General features: G+C 40.9%; 1 protein-coding gene across 4 annotated transcripts; it reads right to left on the minus strand.

Moving 5' to 3' along the window:
- Positions 1–14: 14 nt before the first annotated feature.
- Positions 15–15,892, minus strand: NSMCE1 (NSE1 component of SMC5/6 complex). Of its 4 annotated transcripts, none has more exons than XM_086622559.1 (8): positions 15,861–15,892; positions 14,681–14,824; positions 5,975–6,096; positions 4,942–5,019; positions 2,798–2,944; positions 1,715–1,831; positions 693–813; positions 15–232 (listed from the first exon to the last, which is right to left on the minus strand). In XM_086622559.1, the coding sequence occupies exons 2-8, from the start codon at positions 14,796–14,798 to the stop codon at positions 150–152; spliced, it is 786 nt and encodes a 261-aa protein (XP_086478685.1). In that variant the 5' UTR covers positions 14,799–14,824; positions 15,861–15,892; the 3' UTR covers positions 15–149. The 4 variants fall into 4 exon arrangements, with proteins under 4 accessions (XP_086478685.1, XP_086478686.1, XP_086478687.1 ...); XM_086622560.1 differs by lacking the exon at positions 15,861–15,892 and adding an exon at positions 15,180–15,309 and having other exon boundaries at positions 14,681–14,756; XM_086622561.1 differs by lacking the exon at positions 15,861–15,892 and adding an exon at positions 15,287–15,301.
- Positions 15,893–16,089: the final 197 nt, after the last annotated feature.

The raw sequence follows: 16,089 nt of genomic DNA on the forward strand, positions 1-16,089 counted from the left end.
CGCGAAGGAGGACATGAAGGTCAATGATATTTTTATTATAAGATTCTTAAAACTTCAGGAGAAAAGTAGTACACTGAAACTAACGAATACAATACAGTCTTGCATTCTGCAAGGGTGGGGAAAAATTATTTCACTGAGAGCAAGTTTTACTAGCATCGTCTAGTGCTGAGAATGAAGCTCTTTTCTGCTCTCCCTGTTTTCGATGGTGACTGCAAGTCTATCCGATTCATACCTGTGAAGGAAACAAAGGGAAGGTTAATGAAGACATGCAAAAAAAGGATGATACTGTATAACCTCCAGATTTTTAAAATGCTTTATGTATTCCTGTTCAGAACGTTGAATTTCCCTGGCTAAATAGAGGAATTTTGAAGAGATTGTGCTCCTCTTAGAAGCTCAGTATTTCCAGAAGTTTTAGTGTCATGTTTTGTGTCTGTCCCCTACTCCTCCCACCGCCACACTTCAATGTTGTTAGAAACATGCCCAGGATCTGCTGGTGACCATAAGGCACAATCCGTGCGCATCCAGGGCCCAGTGTTGCCCGTGGATGGTTTACTGCCTGAAACATACAACTGAAGTCAGGAATAACTGATATTCAGCTACAGTTGTAAATAATACAGGCAGTTCCACTGAATATCACAGCCCATTCTCTAGTATTATTATGCTCAATTTTTTTTAAATAGGTTGCTTGGTACCTGGAATGTCACAAGACCAGAAATCATTACACTGTGGACAGCGTGGTTCGATCTGAGCTCGAAAGTACTTTCTGACACAAGGTAAATGCATTCCAATTCCACAGGATTCACACACTTGGCTCTGAAATCAGAAGTATTAATAAAAAAAAAAATAAATCCTTCAAACCTATCTTTCAGTTTAACATAAAGGTGCTATAAAGGGTGGCAGATACGCAATGCTTTATTCCAGAGAATGGTTCATACAGTACAGTTGGTGGATACTCAAAAGTCAAAGCTGGTAAATGATAAAAGGTTTTTCCTGGAAACTAGGAAATATAATTTCCCTATATGGACAAAGTTTAGCTTGAAAGACAAAGAACACTGAGCTATCTGGGTACAATAAAGGGGACCAACTGGGATGAAAAAAGTAACATACAAGCATGTTAGTTGGGAAGATGAGAAGATGCAGGGTCAAGGAGCAAGAGAAGGCAGTAGTTTTGGAACAGGAGTTCGGGTTGTAACCACTTAGACTAAACTGGTAACTTAACGGATATCAAAATATAGTGCTTTAGCGTGCAATATATAAACATATGTGTTCATTCTGAAGTTCAAGACACAAGCAATTCCTGACAAAATTCCAGGACCAAAGACGAATGTGTGTCAGATGAAGACTGCTATTTGTTAGGTCCAAAGATAAGATGGCAAACACTGGACTGTTACACCTATTTAAGGATAAGGTTCATCTCTAACCTGCTGGCTTTGGAAAGCAAGATAGTACGATAACGTTCATTCCTCGTTGGGTGAGTTTGCTTTCTCCAAATATAAACTTGGAGATACTGCTCCAAGTTTTTTTTTCCAAGGACAGAAGATAAAATACCTACACTAAAAAAAAGAAGGGATTTTCTTTATATACAAGGGCACCATTACCACACTACAAGACCAGAATTTTTCAGTGCCTGCCTAATACTCGAAGTATCACAAACTTCAGCTGCAACCACTTAAGTACCAGCAGATGCCTACTGAGGTAATAAAACAAATGTTACCTGGATGGCAAGGCTGTGACAGATGTTACACTTCCTTGCTGCATCTTGGTAGTTGCTGAGAATGTATTGTTCCATCTCAATTATGCAGCGAGTATGCAGAGTATATTCTCCATTTCTCTAAGGAAACAAGTGGCAAGACGAGCAATTTTAATTCCTTTTACCTTTTTTTCTTTCCTAACCACCTGCTAGCAAGCATTTGACATCCACTTTTTTCTGACATTGTGAAACCAACATGCTGACACTGATACAATGTGAAGCTGAAATACTTTTGAAGTAGCAGAATTAATTTGTTTAGTCGATCAGAAAAAAGATCTCACACCTTTAACAGAGGTCTCGTCCTTGGAAGGTACAGATGAGGAAGTGTGCTCTGCTTAACAAAGACATGCAGTTTTGGGACCCTCCATTTGCACATTAGTGGCAATTCTACTGGCTTTCCCCAAAATCTAGGCATTTACTGCTGAGGTATCTTCGAAAGTCTCTGCTAAATCACTCTAACGTAAGTGAATGTGTGGCAGCAGCTTGGAGATCTATGATGCAATGAATCCAGGAGAAAAGGGACTGAGGTCTTACTTGTCTTCGCAAGCAACTGCAGTGTCCACATGGTAAGCTAATCTCAACTTCTCCTCTCATGACGTAAAGGAGATTTCAAAACATGCAGCGGCCCACGTGTTTCTGGTACAGGAGTTTTCAACACAATTCAGCCTTGCTGCTTGTCAGGATATATATTCTAAATCACTGATTTAGAAGAGCTTTCCCCAGCTCTTGCTCCAAGTTCAAGTGTGTCATGCTGTGGTGTACAAAGGATGTCTGTGTGTGGCAGTGCAGGGCTGTACACACACACACCCCTAGCTCAGGTACAAGAAAGTGAAATCATGTCCTGTAGAGACCTACCCAAGGAGTTTTTCCTTGTAAATACACTACCTTTCCTGCAAAAATCACTGGAGCAGCAATAAGCACAGGCTTCAAAAAAACACTTTTGCCATCATTCATTAAAGAACAGCTCCAGTTCCAGCCGTTGCATCCATAAGAAACTAATAGCTGGACCTATGAAAATATGAACACTTGAAAAGATACGGCAGTTACCTCAGAGAGCCATTTATCCTCCACAAAAACTTTCAGCACTTGTTCTGCTTCCTTTTTCTTCATTTTCTTTGTCTTAAGTTGGTCAGCCAAGTTTAAAATATCTGTCGAAGAGGCAAAGCCATTTTCTGATAAAATTATTAGGTCCATCTACAGAAAGAAACATTTTGAACTATTAAAAAACCCAGTGCAATTAGATAAGACACACCTTAGAGTAATGTGCAGCTTTTTCAGTATCCATACGTATGAGATACACTACAGCATATGGCTTGAACCACAACTGTAAAACAAAGGCCAAAAGCGGAAAAAAAATCATTGGTACCTTGACAGTTTGAATCTTTGCCAAGAAAACATTTCCACAATAGAACTGTACGGTGCTGCCTAAACGAAGCTGCGTTCAGGGACGCCCAAGCGTACTTCATCGGGGGCCCAGCTTCAGTGTCTCTACGCAAACGCACGTAGCATGGGGAATAAACAAGAGTTAGAGATGTGTGCGCCTCAGGGTTATGATCTTGTTGGCATCACAGACAGGTGGTGGGATGAATCCTATGACTGGAATGTCAGAATGGAAGGATACAGGCTCTCTAGGAAGGACAGGCAGGGGAGATGTGGAGAAAGTGTCACCCTCTATGTCAAAGACCAGCTGGAGTGCCTGGAGCTCCACCTGGGGATGGATGAGGAGACAACCAAGAGCTCATGGGTCAGGATTGAAGGGAAGCAGGGAATGGGACATAGTAGTAGGGGTCTGCTACAGGCCACCTGACCAGGAATATGGAGCAGACAAGGCCCTCTTTAGACAGATAGTAGCAGCCTCACGTTCATGAGCCCTGGTCCTCATGGAGGACTACAACCACCCTGAGATCTGTTGGAGGGACAACACAGCAGGGCAGAAGCAATCCAGGAGGTTCCTGGAATGCAGTGATGACAACTTCCTTCTCCAAGTGACAGAGGAACCAATGAGGAGAGGTGCTATGCTGGACCTTGTTGTCACCAACAAGGAGGAGCTGGTGGGGAATGTGAAGCTCAAGGGCAGCCTTGGCTGCAGTGACCATGGAATGGTCATATTCTATGATTCTCAGAGGTGACAGATCTGTTTCTTTTTATCTGCTCTCAGTCAAGGTTCTTTTGAGGAACAATCTCCCACTACTAAACTAAGTTTGTCCACTCTAGAGTCATTAGTACTGCTGAACCTACCTGGCACTTGAAGCTTACGGCAGTATTACCAATCTTCGGAGAACATCTCATTGGAAACATTCCTGCTGCTCATTATCACCGAGCAGCACACAGAGTTTTTACACTAGTAGCAGTACATGCCACAACAATGCCATCTCTGCAGTGCTGACATGGCTGTATGGGTGCTTTGCCAATAATGGGGAGGGCAGGGAAATCTCTAGGTACTATCCATATAGATTAGACTTTTGCAGCTGTCACAGAATAGTCAATACACCTCTCTTTCCAGTTTATACAGAAATTTTAATGAGTGTGGAAAAAAAATTTAGAAAGTCTGATGGCTGGAGAAATTAAGTCTTCAAAGTTCAAGACACTATGGGAACAATTCACTAAAGCATGCAAGACACGTAGCTATGATCACAACGCACGTTAATGGCTGTCGATAAGAAATTAGACGTCAAACGTCCTGGAATCTCAGCCCAATATTTCTGTATGGAACCTAAAAAAATTCTCCAGTGCATGTTTTCTTGTTTAAAAAGCAGCATTCTGACTAGTTTATTAAACACAGAATTAATTGGCTAAGCAATAACAATAAACAAATGTTTCCATTCAAATCAGCAAATCCAACTTGTAAGTTACTAGCATAAAATTCGACTGTATGTTACTAGACTACTGAATCCAGTGAAAAATTCAGCAATCACAACTGAAAATCCTGAAGAAAATACCTGAAGCAGGTATGTCAGGTCACTAACTCCAAGGAGCATTTCCCTTTACTCATTTCAGTTTACCAGTAACTGACTTTCAACAGGGAATTGTTACTTGCATATACTCCCATCCCTGCCTCGCCGTTCAATTCGGGGTAAACTTTGGTAAGATGGCAACTAGTTCCTGAACCACATCTACATTCATTTCCATTCACTTTAAGATGGTACCTTTAGAAATAATGTGATTTATTAACTAATAACTGACATACTTACTGTTTTTCTGAACAATTCTAATTCATTTTCTGTATAGTCAGATGCCATTTTAGTTACTTCAGTTTCTGCCAAATTCACCTACAAAAAAAAAATATTCAAACTGAAATAAATTGCCTTTGTATTTCTACACCACAAACTGTAAAAGATCCTCTGGGGTAAAGAACACATCATCTTACAATTAACAGAAATGTCAATTCTTTAAGTGGCATGAAAGAGGCTATTCCTTAAAGATGGAATTCGATGGTACTTGAGTCCTTTCTTTAAAACCCTGATCTTTCAGCCACACGTTCTCCACAGCTGCCTCTGCTCAGTCCAAGCTCTTAAACAATCCCACCTCCCCCCTATAGAGCCAATATAGAAAATAATAATATATTAGTTATACTATATAGAAGAATAGTAGATACTATATACTATATATATACATACTATTTAGTAGAACTAATATATTACACCAGGATACTGTGCTAGACAGTAGCATTAACTATGTTATAACAAACATTTTTGTTTCATTGTGAAAAACTGTTACTGATATTTCATATTCTTATTGCACATGCTACTGCTATTTACTGCTAGCTCAACTTAATTGGCAAAATGACTCAGAAAGGTTAAAAGCAGGAGCTAATTTTAGAATACCTCCTGTATGGTCTTTTGAAATTACTATATAACCTTCCCTCTGACACAAGCATCTAGGGAAACTTTTTATAGGCCATTCCTTAAGCAATGTTTTTGTGCTAGGTTGACTTTTGAGTAAGAGAAAAAGAAAACTAATGTTGGAGGGCTCTCCACCTTTTCTAGCTTAAAAATTCCTCTTCAGAAAGAAATTCTCCTGTGAAAAAGAAATATCACTTCAGCACATAAAGCAATGTTCATGCTAACTAAATCCGACGCTGCTGCAGTCCTTGCTGCCGTGTTCCATCCGCACGCACGTAGGCTGCTGCCACTTTATCCTCCCACTTCCCTGTTCCACACGTAGCTCCTACAGCAGCTGCTGGCACAGCACTGGAACAGCCCCACATAACCCACCCATACGTACTAAAGCATAATGTGCTCTCCCGTCATCCTCCGACATTCCTTTCCGGATCTGCATAAACAAAGGCTGTAGATGGCTGTTGATAGCACTGATGAAATCATCCAGTTTATCATGCGCATAGTAGACTGAAAAAAGGAAAAGCACATACACAAAACCCTCAAACAACTACATATCAAGCAGATCTTTTTATGTCTTATCTGCTGAATCATGTTTTTCCTCCATAAAAGCTAAAAGTCAGTGAGGCAGAATTCCAGCAGGTCTGTTATATTCAGCAGACATACCATTCTCTGTGCTGCTGACTACGAGCCTTCAGAGAAGCTCAGCTCCTTCAAAGTCAGAGTTTAAAGAGAGAGTCCAGATATTCTGCCTCACGGTATGGAACCCACCACATCAGTCCATTAATCACGGTGACTTGAACTAAGCTGAATTGAAAATAAAACACGAGCAAGAAAAAATATTGTGCACAATACAAAAATATACTTGCTTGCTTTCATTTACACACAAGAGATTCCAACAGATTCCTTGTTTCTTTGTGTTCTGTTTCATGAATTAATGGCATGCAAATGATCAAGTTACACACCAGAAAATTTAAAATTCTAGCGTTGTAGAAGTACAGGTAATACCTTGTGTTCTGTTCTACAAACAAATTAAATACCAGCATAAGTTCTATCCTAGACATAATTAAGATGGACTTTGCAGTCGTTCCGTGGAAGCAGATGCCATGGCTTTTGCTTGCACAGCAACAGCACACACGCTCAAGAGTTTCCATCCAAAACAAAATGATGTCAGTGACAAAACTGTTGACTTCACCAGGCTAGGGTTTAAAAAAGAGTTGAGTAACAGCTCAAAACTTTAGAAAAATGATCGATGTCTCAAAAACACTCCCAGTTATCACTAACTTGATACTATTCTCAGTTGCAAGAGCCAAGCACTTGTGTAACGGCATCAGACAGGTCCCACGCTCAAAACCCCACTATACTTTACGGCATAGTACAACGCACAAACATCAGTCACAGCATACTCCTGCCCAGAAAGCTCACGATTCTGATATATAAGACTCCTTAAGTGAACAAAACCAACAAACAGCAAGAACACTAATACAGTAAGGATAATATTAAAAAAAGGATAATATTAAAGAAAGGATAATATTGAAGAAAGGATAATATTAAAGAAAGGATAATATTGAAGAAAGGATAATATTAAAGTAAGCCACCTGCCTGGCACCACTCTGCATACATCAAAGCCAGGGAACGTTAATGACAGATCAAAAGAAGGTAAGTTGAAAGATAACAGAAGAATATTCTTTTGTACAACAGATGAATGGCTGCTCTAGTGTATCTTCTGTCAAAAAAAAGGGATACAAACTCTCCATAAAAAATGAACGGGAGACAGATCACACCAAAAGCTGCACTTTAAAATTTTAACATCTAAAAAGCTGGTCAATTTACAATTTCAGATTCAGAAGGAGAAATTATAAATGCCCTTTACTATTTGGAAAAGCTTGTAACTTACCTCTGTGAAATAGTTCTTGTACAGGCAGCCATAGCAACTGATTGAATAGAAACTGTTTATTCAAGTATATTGCTACTGAAAACAAGTCATTTACTGTCAACAGATTTGATGAGAAATTAGACAAACCAACCTGATCTTCATTCAGTAAGTATCCACAATATTTGTATTCTGACTTTGCATGTACAGGAATCTCTTTCTCCTTTTCTCTTCTGGTAAAATATCTCAGAGGTGTCAATACTACTTCAAAAGACTGTTTTTAAGAAGATCTTGTTGTAACATGAGCGTGTTAGATGCCTTACAGCCAGGACTACCCTACTTCCAAAATACTGGATTAAATGTTAGAACTAAGTCCATTTCCAATAGCTTCCCCTGTAAACTGTGATACCTTTAAAAAACAAAATAAAATCTAAAACTTTAGTTACAATTGCTGTAAATTATTTTTTGTAACAGAAATAAATAATTTCCTGCTCTAGGGCATAAAATGAAATCTCAACTAATAACTATATCACAGATGTACTTCTTGTAATCTGTTTTCAGTCAAATAAAATTAAAGCAAGTAGCTATTCCGGTACCCAATTATGAACACAACAAAGTTGTTCACAGCATTTAAAACTGAGTATATGCAAGAACCAGGTATTATTCTTTCTGCCAATAAACAATTCTCAGCCCTGAGTGCTTAATAAAGGTAACACATGACAGCATTAGCAAGAGAGCTCATTATGTTACCCTAGAACACTGCCTGGGAGCATTTTCTTTAGAAGAAATTATTTCAGTTCAATAAGAGCAGATGAGGAAATAGGACACATCAAACAGTAAATAAATGGAACACAATATTCTGGGGTTTGGAGGGGTTTTGGTTTTGTGGGGTTTTTTACCCCTGAATTTAAACAAAGTCTTAATAATAAACTCCACAGAAAAACTGAAAAGATCCCTCACTGAGGATAAAGCAGAGGTGCTCAGAGAAACCAGAAACTTTCCTGAATGTGTCTGTAAGCAAATTATAAACAGCAGCCAGCAAAACAAATGAACTTACACTCGTGGTGAATTATCACTTTTCAACAGGCACTGTTTCAAACTTTCTTGCTTAAAGACAAGTGAACAACAGAAACCTTTATTACTAAGATTAGTCTGAGATGCCACACCTTCATGATAAATTTAAAAATATACTGGCACCATTGTAAAATTAGAGCTCCCATGTTTACAGCAAAAGACTACAAATAAGCTGAGTGAATGCTTCAAAAGGAAAGAGAAAGGACCTTTACTCATATAAAACCTAAACACGCAGTTGTAATATCTATGTCCTTCACCTTCCACGTTCTCTGTAACCAGAAGACTAAGCACAATTCTAGTCTGCAAAGTCACATGATGAAAATGTCGTGTTTTTCCTCTACTTTGATGACACTGAGCAGATGTAACATAAGCCACCGAGAAGACGTGTTGTTATGTACAGCTGATTTTCAAGATCAAACCGTATTTTAAAAACTCATAACTATACAACAGCTTTTGGCATAGAGTTAATCAGTTTGCAGGCCTTATAATTAAACAAAAATCTAGAACAAACCATGAAGAATAACATGGTAAATTACTTCTGATTTTAAGTCACTGATGATCAGTTTTCATTTCACGGAAGAATAAAAGAATAAAACATTCAGAAAAGATAGTTTCTTAGAGTAAAAAAACATCATGCGGTTTGCATCCCCGTGTCCCGTCCCCCCCCACTTCCTTCGGTTACTCTTTTAGTACAAAGAAGATTAATGTAAGAAGCAGCTCCCTATCGGGATTTGGAAATGCTGCCATCTAACTTTCTTATAGCTAAAAAAACTGAAGCAACTGGACCATTATCAGTAGGAGAATCTAAAAGCTTGTTTACAAAGTACTTTAAAAACAAAACGTTCTTAATTACACTTTGCAACAATATGTTGTACAGTATTTTTTTCTTCTTCTTTTAAACAGCATCAAAACCAAGCCAGAACACTTCCTTCTAACAGCACAAAGTGTTACACGCAAGTACACAGAACCAGGCAATCCCTGCCTCAGACAGCTGAACGACATCTGAACTATGGACTAGGCTGTCATTCACTGTTAACTACTTCATACGTATCCTTCTTTACATCGTTTTACACTCACAGGAAACCACTCACATTAAACCTCTCTCTATACGTACATCTACGATACGTGTTCCAGCCTTCCCATGAAAAACAGAATCACTGGGAAAAAGAACAAGTCACTGTTTCCAGCAGCATACTGCAACACAACAACCTAGAATAAAAACAATCGGACTGCAAAGGAGTTTAGGGAGGGAAAATACTCAGTTATTCCAGTGGTGCAGATAGATTTTCACCAGCACTGCAATACTGATACCCTTGAAAAGTTGTAATAAACTTCAGTAAGGACTCTTAGCCAAGACTTCAGTTTTGAAGTGTAACCACTAACCCACTACCTGAGTGATGACTAACTCCTACACTGTGCTACAATGCTGCTTTAGTACAACGTGCGACTGACACATCCAATCTTTTTTCAGACTTCTTAAGCCAGGAAGTATTGAATTTTGACCCAAGCGATATAGTCAGTCTTCATTACCAGAGCATCTAAACGAGTAATCGATAAGCTGCTTCTACATTTTATGTTTCAATCCAGCTACAAGTCATCTGATGCGCAGAAAACAATATTTAGCAGAAAATATGGCCTGTGTTACAGGGGACACAAAAATAAATTACTTCGTTCTGCCCTTAAATTCTATGGATAAGTAGGTACCGATCACAGCAAACACAGAACAGCCCCTGTAGAGTGGGCAGCACTGGGACAAGATACAAGAATCCTCCTAAGCCTGGCAGGAGCATGGCTGGCAGAACTGGTACGGGGCAACATGATGCAGATGAGATGGGAGAAGTACAGCCATCCACCAGAAAACCACCTCATCCTCACCAAAACATTTCCTCGGGATTCACTTCTCCCACAACATGTAAGAGAAGTAACTAAGTGCATTTAAAAACGTTCACAACACTGATCAGGAATCGTGTGACCTCGCTGTCTGCGCTCCCACTGATTTTCCTCAGTCCCTTTTCTGTCGGTGCTTTGTTATATTCTTCATCGTCTACACAAAAATGCCTGGTTTGAGCAGCCAAGAGCCATGTTTTCTTTTTCTAGTTTTGACATACCTGATGGACTATAAAGCAAAATATGAAAACAACAGTTCAGTGGATTTGTCTGTTGTTTTGCAATGCAAACACTTCTCTGGTAACACAAAACATAGACTTCAGATGGTTATCTGCAAATTCCACCACAGATAAGAGAAATTCCCCTAAGTTCTAGCTGAACTTTGCAGACAAGATGTAAGCATAATGAGCACACTGGGTCACACATAGGAGCAGCTGCTGGGGCTTCTCCTAGAATACTGAATACTAAAAGCCATACAAAACATGCAAAGCAAACATGTTTGTCTATTCTGTGAATCCCTGCTTCTCATGGATAACTTATTTAGTGAGTCCTTCAACAGCCAAGCACGAAATGCATTATGCTCAAGAAATCGGTAGGACTATAAACTAAAGTTGACACTAACAGTTATTTTCTTCTGAGTTCACCTATCGAGCCAGTTAAATAAAATACAAAACACAGTTAGACAAAAGCCAGTCTGATACAATCCACATTAATAATTAATTGCTATACTCCTTCTGTAAATCCAAATAGGCAGAAAAAAAGTTTTCTCTCATTCTTCCATTTTTCTAAACGTCCTTTCATATACAGACTATATCAGCCATTTTTCTAATGAACTTCACTGTAATACAATACACAGTTACATTTTGTAATTAATTTTATAAATACTACCTGATATTGTCCTTCAGTAAATACAGCCATTCGTTTGAAAGGCAACTTGATTTTGTTCCTGCAAATTATCCTTAAGTTCATCAAATTACAGCAAAAGAAAATGTATCTCTGTTTTCTGTTAACCTTCTGGCCATGAAGAAGATGGCAAAGAAAATGCTTGTGAATGACCATGTCTTTGGAAAATAAAATGCTGGTCACAAAAATGCCTAATATTGTTCTATTTAAATAGTCATCAAATGAAGATGTGCTGAACCCAAGAAAAAATAGATCAACTTGGAAATTTATCAAGGCATAGAGAGCACACGAATCTCAATATTTATTTCATGATCTAAAAAAAAAAAAAGTCATGCTATTTCAGAGAGAAATTTGTTTTCCAAGGCACTGGCACCATCTTTCCAGCTGTACTATTTACAGTAGCATAAACCCAGAGCTTCAGTTATTAAAGAACTTCAGCTGGCTTGGAAGACAGAAGGAAAAATAACTACAAACTCTCCTATTTTTACTGTTTCCTGATCTCAGGCTGGGGTTAGGGTCAGAATAATATTCCATGTATTTTCCTGCTACAGATAGTGTCTTGTAAAGGAATCCAACAACAGCCAACTGAGATAGTACCACTTCCCTGAGGACACAAACAAAGGGAAAGGGAGTTTGCACCACAGACACGCACGTAGCCACTGCAGAAGGGATGCTGCGAATGCGGCGGTCCCTCCGCTGCCACGCAATGCCAGGGATCTGATCTGCACGACGTCCTCAGCTTTGCGCTTCCGTTTCCACTATGACGTGTTTCACAACTAGAGAGGCTGTAACAGCGCAGACAGAAACAGCCTGCATGAAGGGATCCCAGTAAAAAGTACTAGCAATTCCAAATTACAATAACCTTCCTCAACAAGCCTGCAATTCATATCCTAACTGCATCGCACACTTTCTAGAGGTCCTACGCAGCATTTCAACAAATGTCTGGAGCTTTGCCTTCAGAGCTGTGTGCAGATTTTAGCACAGGCACTTGTCTGCTAACAGGAAGCACGCAGGTGATACACAAAAAATACGGTGCCTCCTGGCCAAAAGGCTCAGGATTTTGAAATAAGCAAGAAGAGAATGTGCCAAACACCAGGAGGGAAAGTTTTTAGATCATTTTGCTCAGAGGCTGGACGGGCTGGTTGACTTGACTTCATTTGACGCAGCTTTTTAAACCTTTTGTATTTAAGGAAACCAGTGTCACAGATAGGAGACAGCCCTGTTATATAACACTTACAACCTTCAGGAGAAAGGAATTAATTCAAATGAGCTAGTTTTAGTAACATTAGCTTTGATCTGATTTGAAAACTACTGTTCCAATTGCATTATTAAGCTGTATTTTAAGAAACTACATCAAAATCAGAACTTTGTCTAGAAACAGCCCAGTCAGGCTGTTGCCTCATAAAAATGCCATTACCATGATCTTGTAAACTGTGATACTGCTAACTTTGCCCCTAATAAGGATGGGTTCACCAAATCGTTGGTTCTTTTATTCATAAAACAAATAGGAGGGGGGAAGCGTTCCATTCAGCAAGTCAAGTTCAACACCTTTTGCCTCCCAATATGACAAAAAACTTTCCTAGGTAGAGCATTCAGCAAAACTGTAACAGTTAAAACTCCCACACTGTACCTGCATAATTTCACAAACTTTTCCATTGCACGTCAATTGTCACTATGCAGAAAAAACATCAAGTAGTTGGCAGGTAGCAGCTGCAAGGGAGCCATTTTTTTCTAAATCCTTCTATTAAATAAAGCTTCCTAATGAATAGTAACTCTATCAGCTCTTCCTGCAGTAGAGCTCACTGGTCCTGCATACTGGAAACACCATCTAGCTGTACCGTTTCTTTTTGTTAAGGTTTTTTGTCCTCACCACACAATAAACTCATTATAGCCATGCTATTGGCTTAGGCCATCTCCAGCATTTATGATAAATTCTTTTACAAATCACAGTGGCTTGGCTCTCACAAACACAGGATTTAACCTGCAAAAAGCAATGGTGTTTTTCCACAGTTTCATTTTTTCAGTCAGAAGTTTGGGCTGGTGTTGAAATAAGCTCTTTTGGCTCAGGAGAGTTTGAAAACCTATGGAGTCTGACTCCTTTTAACTAAGGAAAATACATAAATAGCGCCGTCGCCCAGAAAGGACTCCACCGGGCAACAAGGCAAGGAGTTCACAACCGGTTGTACGCACCAGTGACCAGCGCCTCTTCTCTCTCGCCAGAGAGAAAGAACAGTTAGCAGCGCTGATGCTGAAGTTACTATCCCAGTTAGCCACCAGCGACTGAACGGTTCCGTTCTCCCGCAGTTACTGGTTCAGCTCTCGACAGACTTACACAGATGTCCTGAACTGACTGAACCCCGCAAATAACTGTCAAGGCGGCTTTTATTTTTAAAGGTGTAAATACTTGAGAACTCGAAAATAACCTGAGATGAATATTTAGTGCGTATCAGATCTCAGAAGGCGCAACTCAAACAGCGTTTGCAGGAGTTACCTGCCTTTCAATAGTAACGGTTTAATCACTAATTTGAACTGCATTTGGGTGCATCCTTTTAAATGGCACTTTTTGTTCTCAAACATTACTTGTCCTTTTCGATTTTCTTCATAAATAAAAGATGAAGACAGAGGAATTTTATTCTTTCACTATTTTCTAAGAACCAGCAACCGACACATCTAATACCTACTGATTAATTAGCACTAAACACCTCATTCATTGCAACTTTATTCCAGTTTGTGCCCACCATGTTTCAAAAATTAGTGAAGATGAAATACAGATCTCTGATCTGTAAGCAGATGGCAGAAAAAAATCCTCATCAAGTTGATTACACTTTTCTATACTATTTAAGTTTGAACATGAACTTCAAACAGATTTGATGGTATACAACCGAATTTTTGTTACATGTGCCATAAAATTCATCTTGGTGTAGCACATATTAAAAATAACCAGGTGACCACATAATTGGTCAGATGTGACAGATTTACTCAAGATGGGTAACAACATACATTTCATATCATATTCCAAAGGAAATCTTTCCAAATAAGTATGAAGGAAAACGTTCTGGAAATTTCAGCACTATCAGTGTCAAAAAATATGGGTTTTTTTACATGCATAATCTATAATAAACCTCTTTGCTAAAATTAAAAGTGCTCTGTATGAGTCTGAACTGATTAAAACTTATTTCTCACTGCTGTGTTACTCTATCTTTTAGGAAAGAGAAAGAACACTCACATCATTCATATTTTTAACACTTTTTTTTTAGATGGTGTATGCTTTTCAGAAATCTAATTATTTGTAAGCTGCACCGGGAAAAAAAAATAGTTCTTCCATCTCCCTACTTTTTCTCTGAAAGAGAGACATACCTTTATGGATTTCACAGCAGCGCCTGTGCAATTTTCTAGCCTCTGACCCTTCCATTATCCCATGAGACATCAGGACCTGCAAGAAGCGCCGATGAGCATCAGTTATCTGAGCTGCCATTGCAATATTCCACCAGGCTTCAAACACTGCAAGAGATGTAAGCTGGAATCAATGCATACGTTCACGTAAATTCAAAATACACAGTCCAAGCATGCATAAGATTTCAATTAAACTCTCTAACATCGAATCAGGGGAAAAAAGCAGATCCTCCAAAGCTGTTCTCAGAATACAAGTGGTGACTAACTCCAAGGTTCTAGAAGGATGCAAAAGCCCAACTAATGTTAGTTACAGAACAAAACACAAGCATTGTGCTATCACACCCCAAACCAAAACCAGTAGTGTTGTATGCGTACAATAAACAGAACACCTTGCATAGTTTTGTGCTAGATGCTTCTGCTCACTACGTATCCTAATAACTCGTCTAATTAGAGCGCAACTTACTTCGACAGAAAATCTTCCTTTAAATGTTCTGAAGAACATCAGAACTAAATAAAAGCATCTCAAGAAATTCCTTGATCACCGAGGCCAAATAATCGCTAATCGCTCACGAGAAAAAAAGAAGATTCCAGACTTCCAGGCTCCTGCAAGCCCAAGGACCAAGCTGCGAAATGCCGGTGCGCGCTGCGATCTTACGGTCTGGCACTCCCCCTCCGCCGCGGGCACAGACGGCCCCCGACCAGCGGCACGGAGCCAGGAACGTGCTCGGGGGGCAGAACCGCGCACGCTGCCCCCGCCGCTCCCGTCCGCCGGGAGCGCGGCCGGCACCCCCGGAGCGCGGCCCGCACCCCCGGAGCGCGGCCCGCACCCCCGGAGCGCGTCCTGCACCCCCGGAGCGCGGCCCGCACCCCCGGAGCGCGGCCCGCGCCTGCCGCCGCGCGGGACTCGCTGACGGGCGGACAGACTGCGCGAGGGACAACGCTTTCTCCTCAGCCTTCTTCCTCGAGCAGCCTCAGAGTGACCGACAGCCCCCGGCCGAGCTCCGCCCCGCCCCGGCCGCCACCGCCCGCCGCAGCCCGCGGGGACGCCACGAGCAACCGACGGCGAAACTGCCCCATCCCCGCCCCTGCGGCCCCCACTGCCCGCCGCCCCCAACCTCCGCCCCCCCACCCCGCAGAGGCCTACCCCGCCCTCAGCCCCGGGCCGCTCGGGCCCCGCCGCCTTCTCGGCTCCGGCTCCTCCGCACCGCCTCCGCCGCCGGGGTCCCCGCGCTCGACAGCTCGTCGATCGCTACAGCCGCCTGCCATCGATCGGCTCGGCAGCTCCGGGACGTGGCAGCGCCCGCCCATCGCTCGTGCGGCGGCCCCGCCCCGTGCCGTGACGATGGTGTCGCGCGGGCGGGAGGGGGCGGGGA

This window comes from Tauraco erythrolophus, chromosome 17, assembly GCF_009769465.1.
Source record: "Tauraco erythrolophus isolate bTauEry1 chromosome 17, bTauEry1.pri, whole genome shotgun sequence".
Classification (NCBI taxonomy): domain Eukaryota; kingdom Metazoa; phylum Chordata; class Aves; order Musophagiformes; family Musophagidae; genus Tauraco; species Tauraco erythrolophus.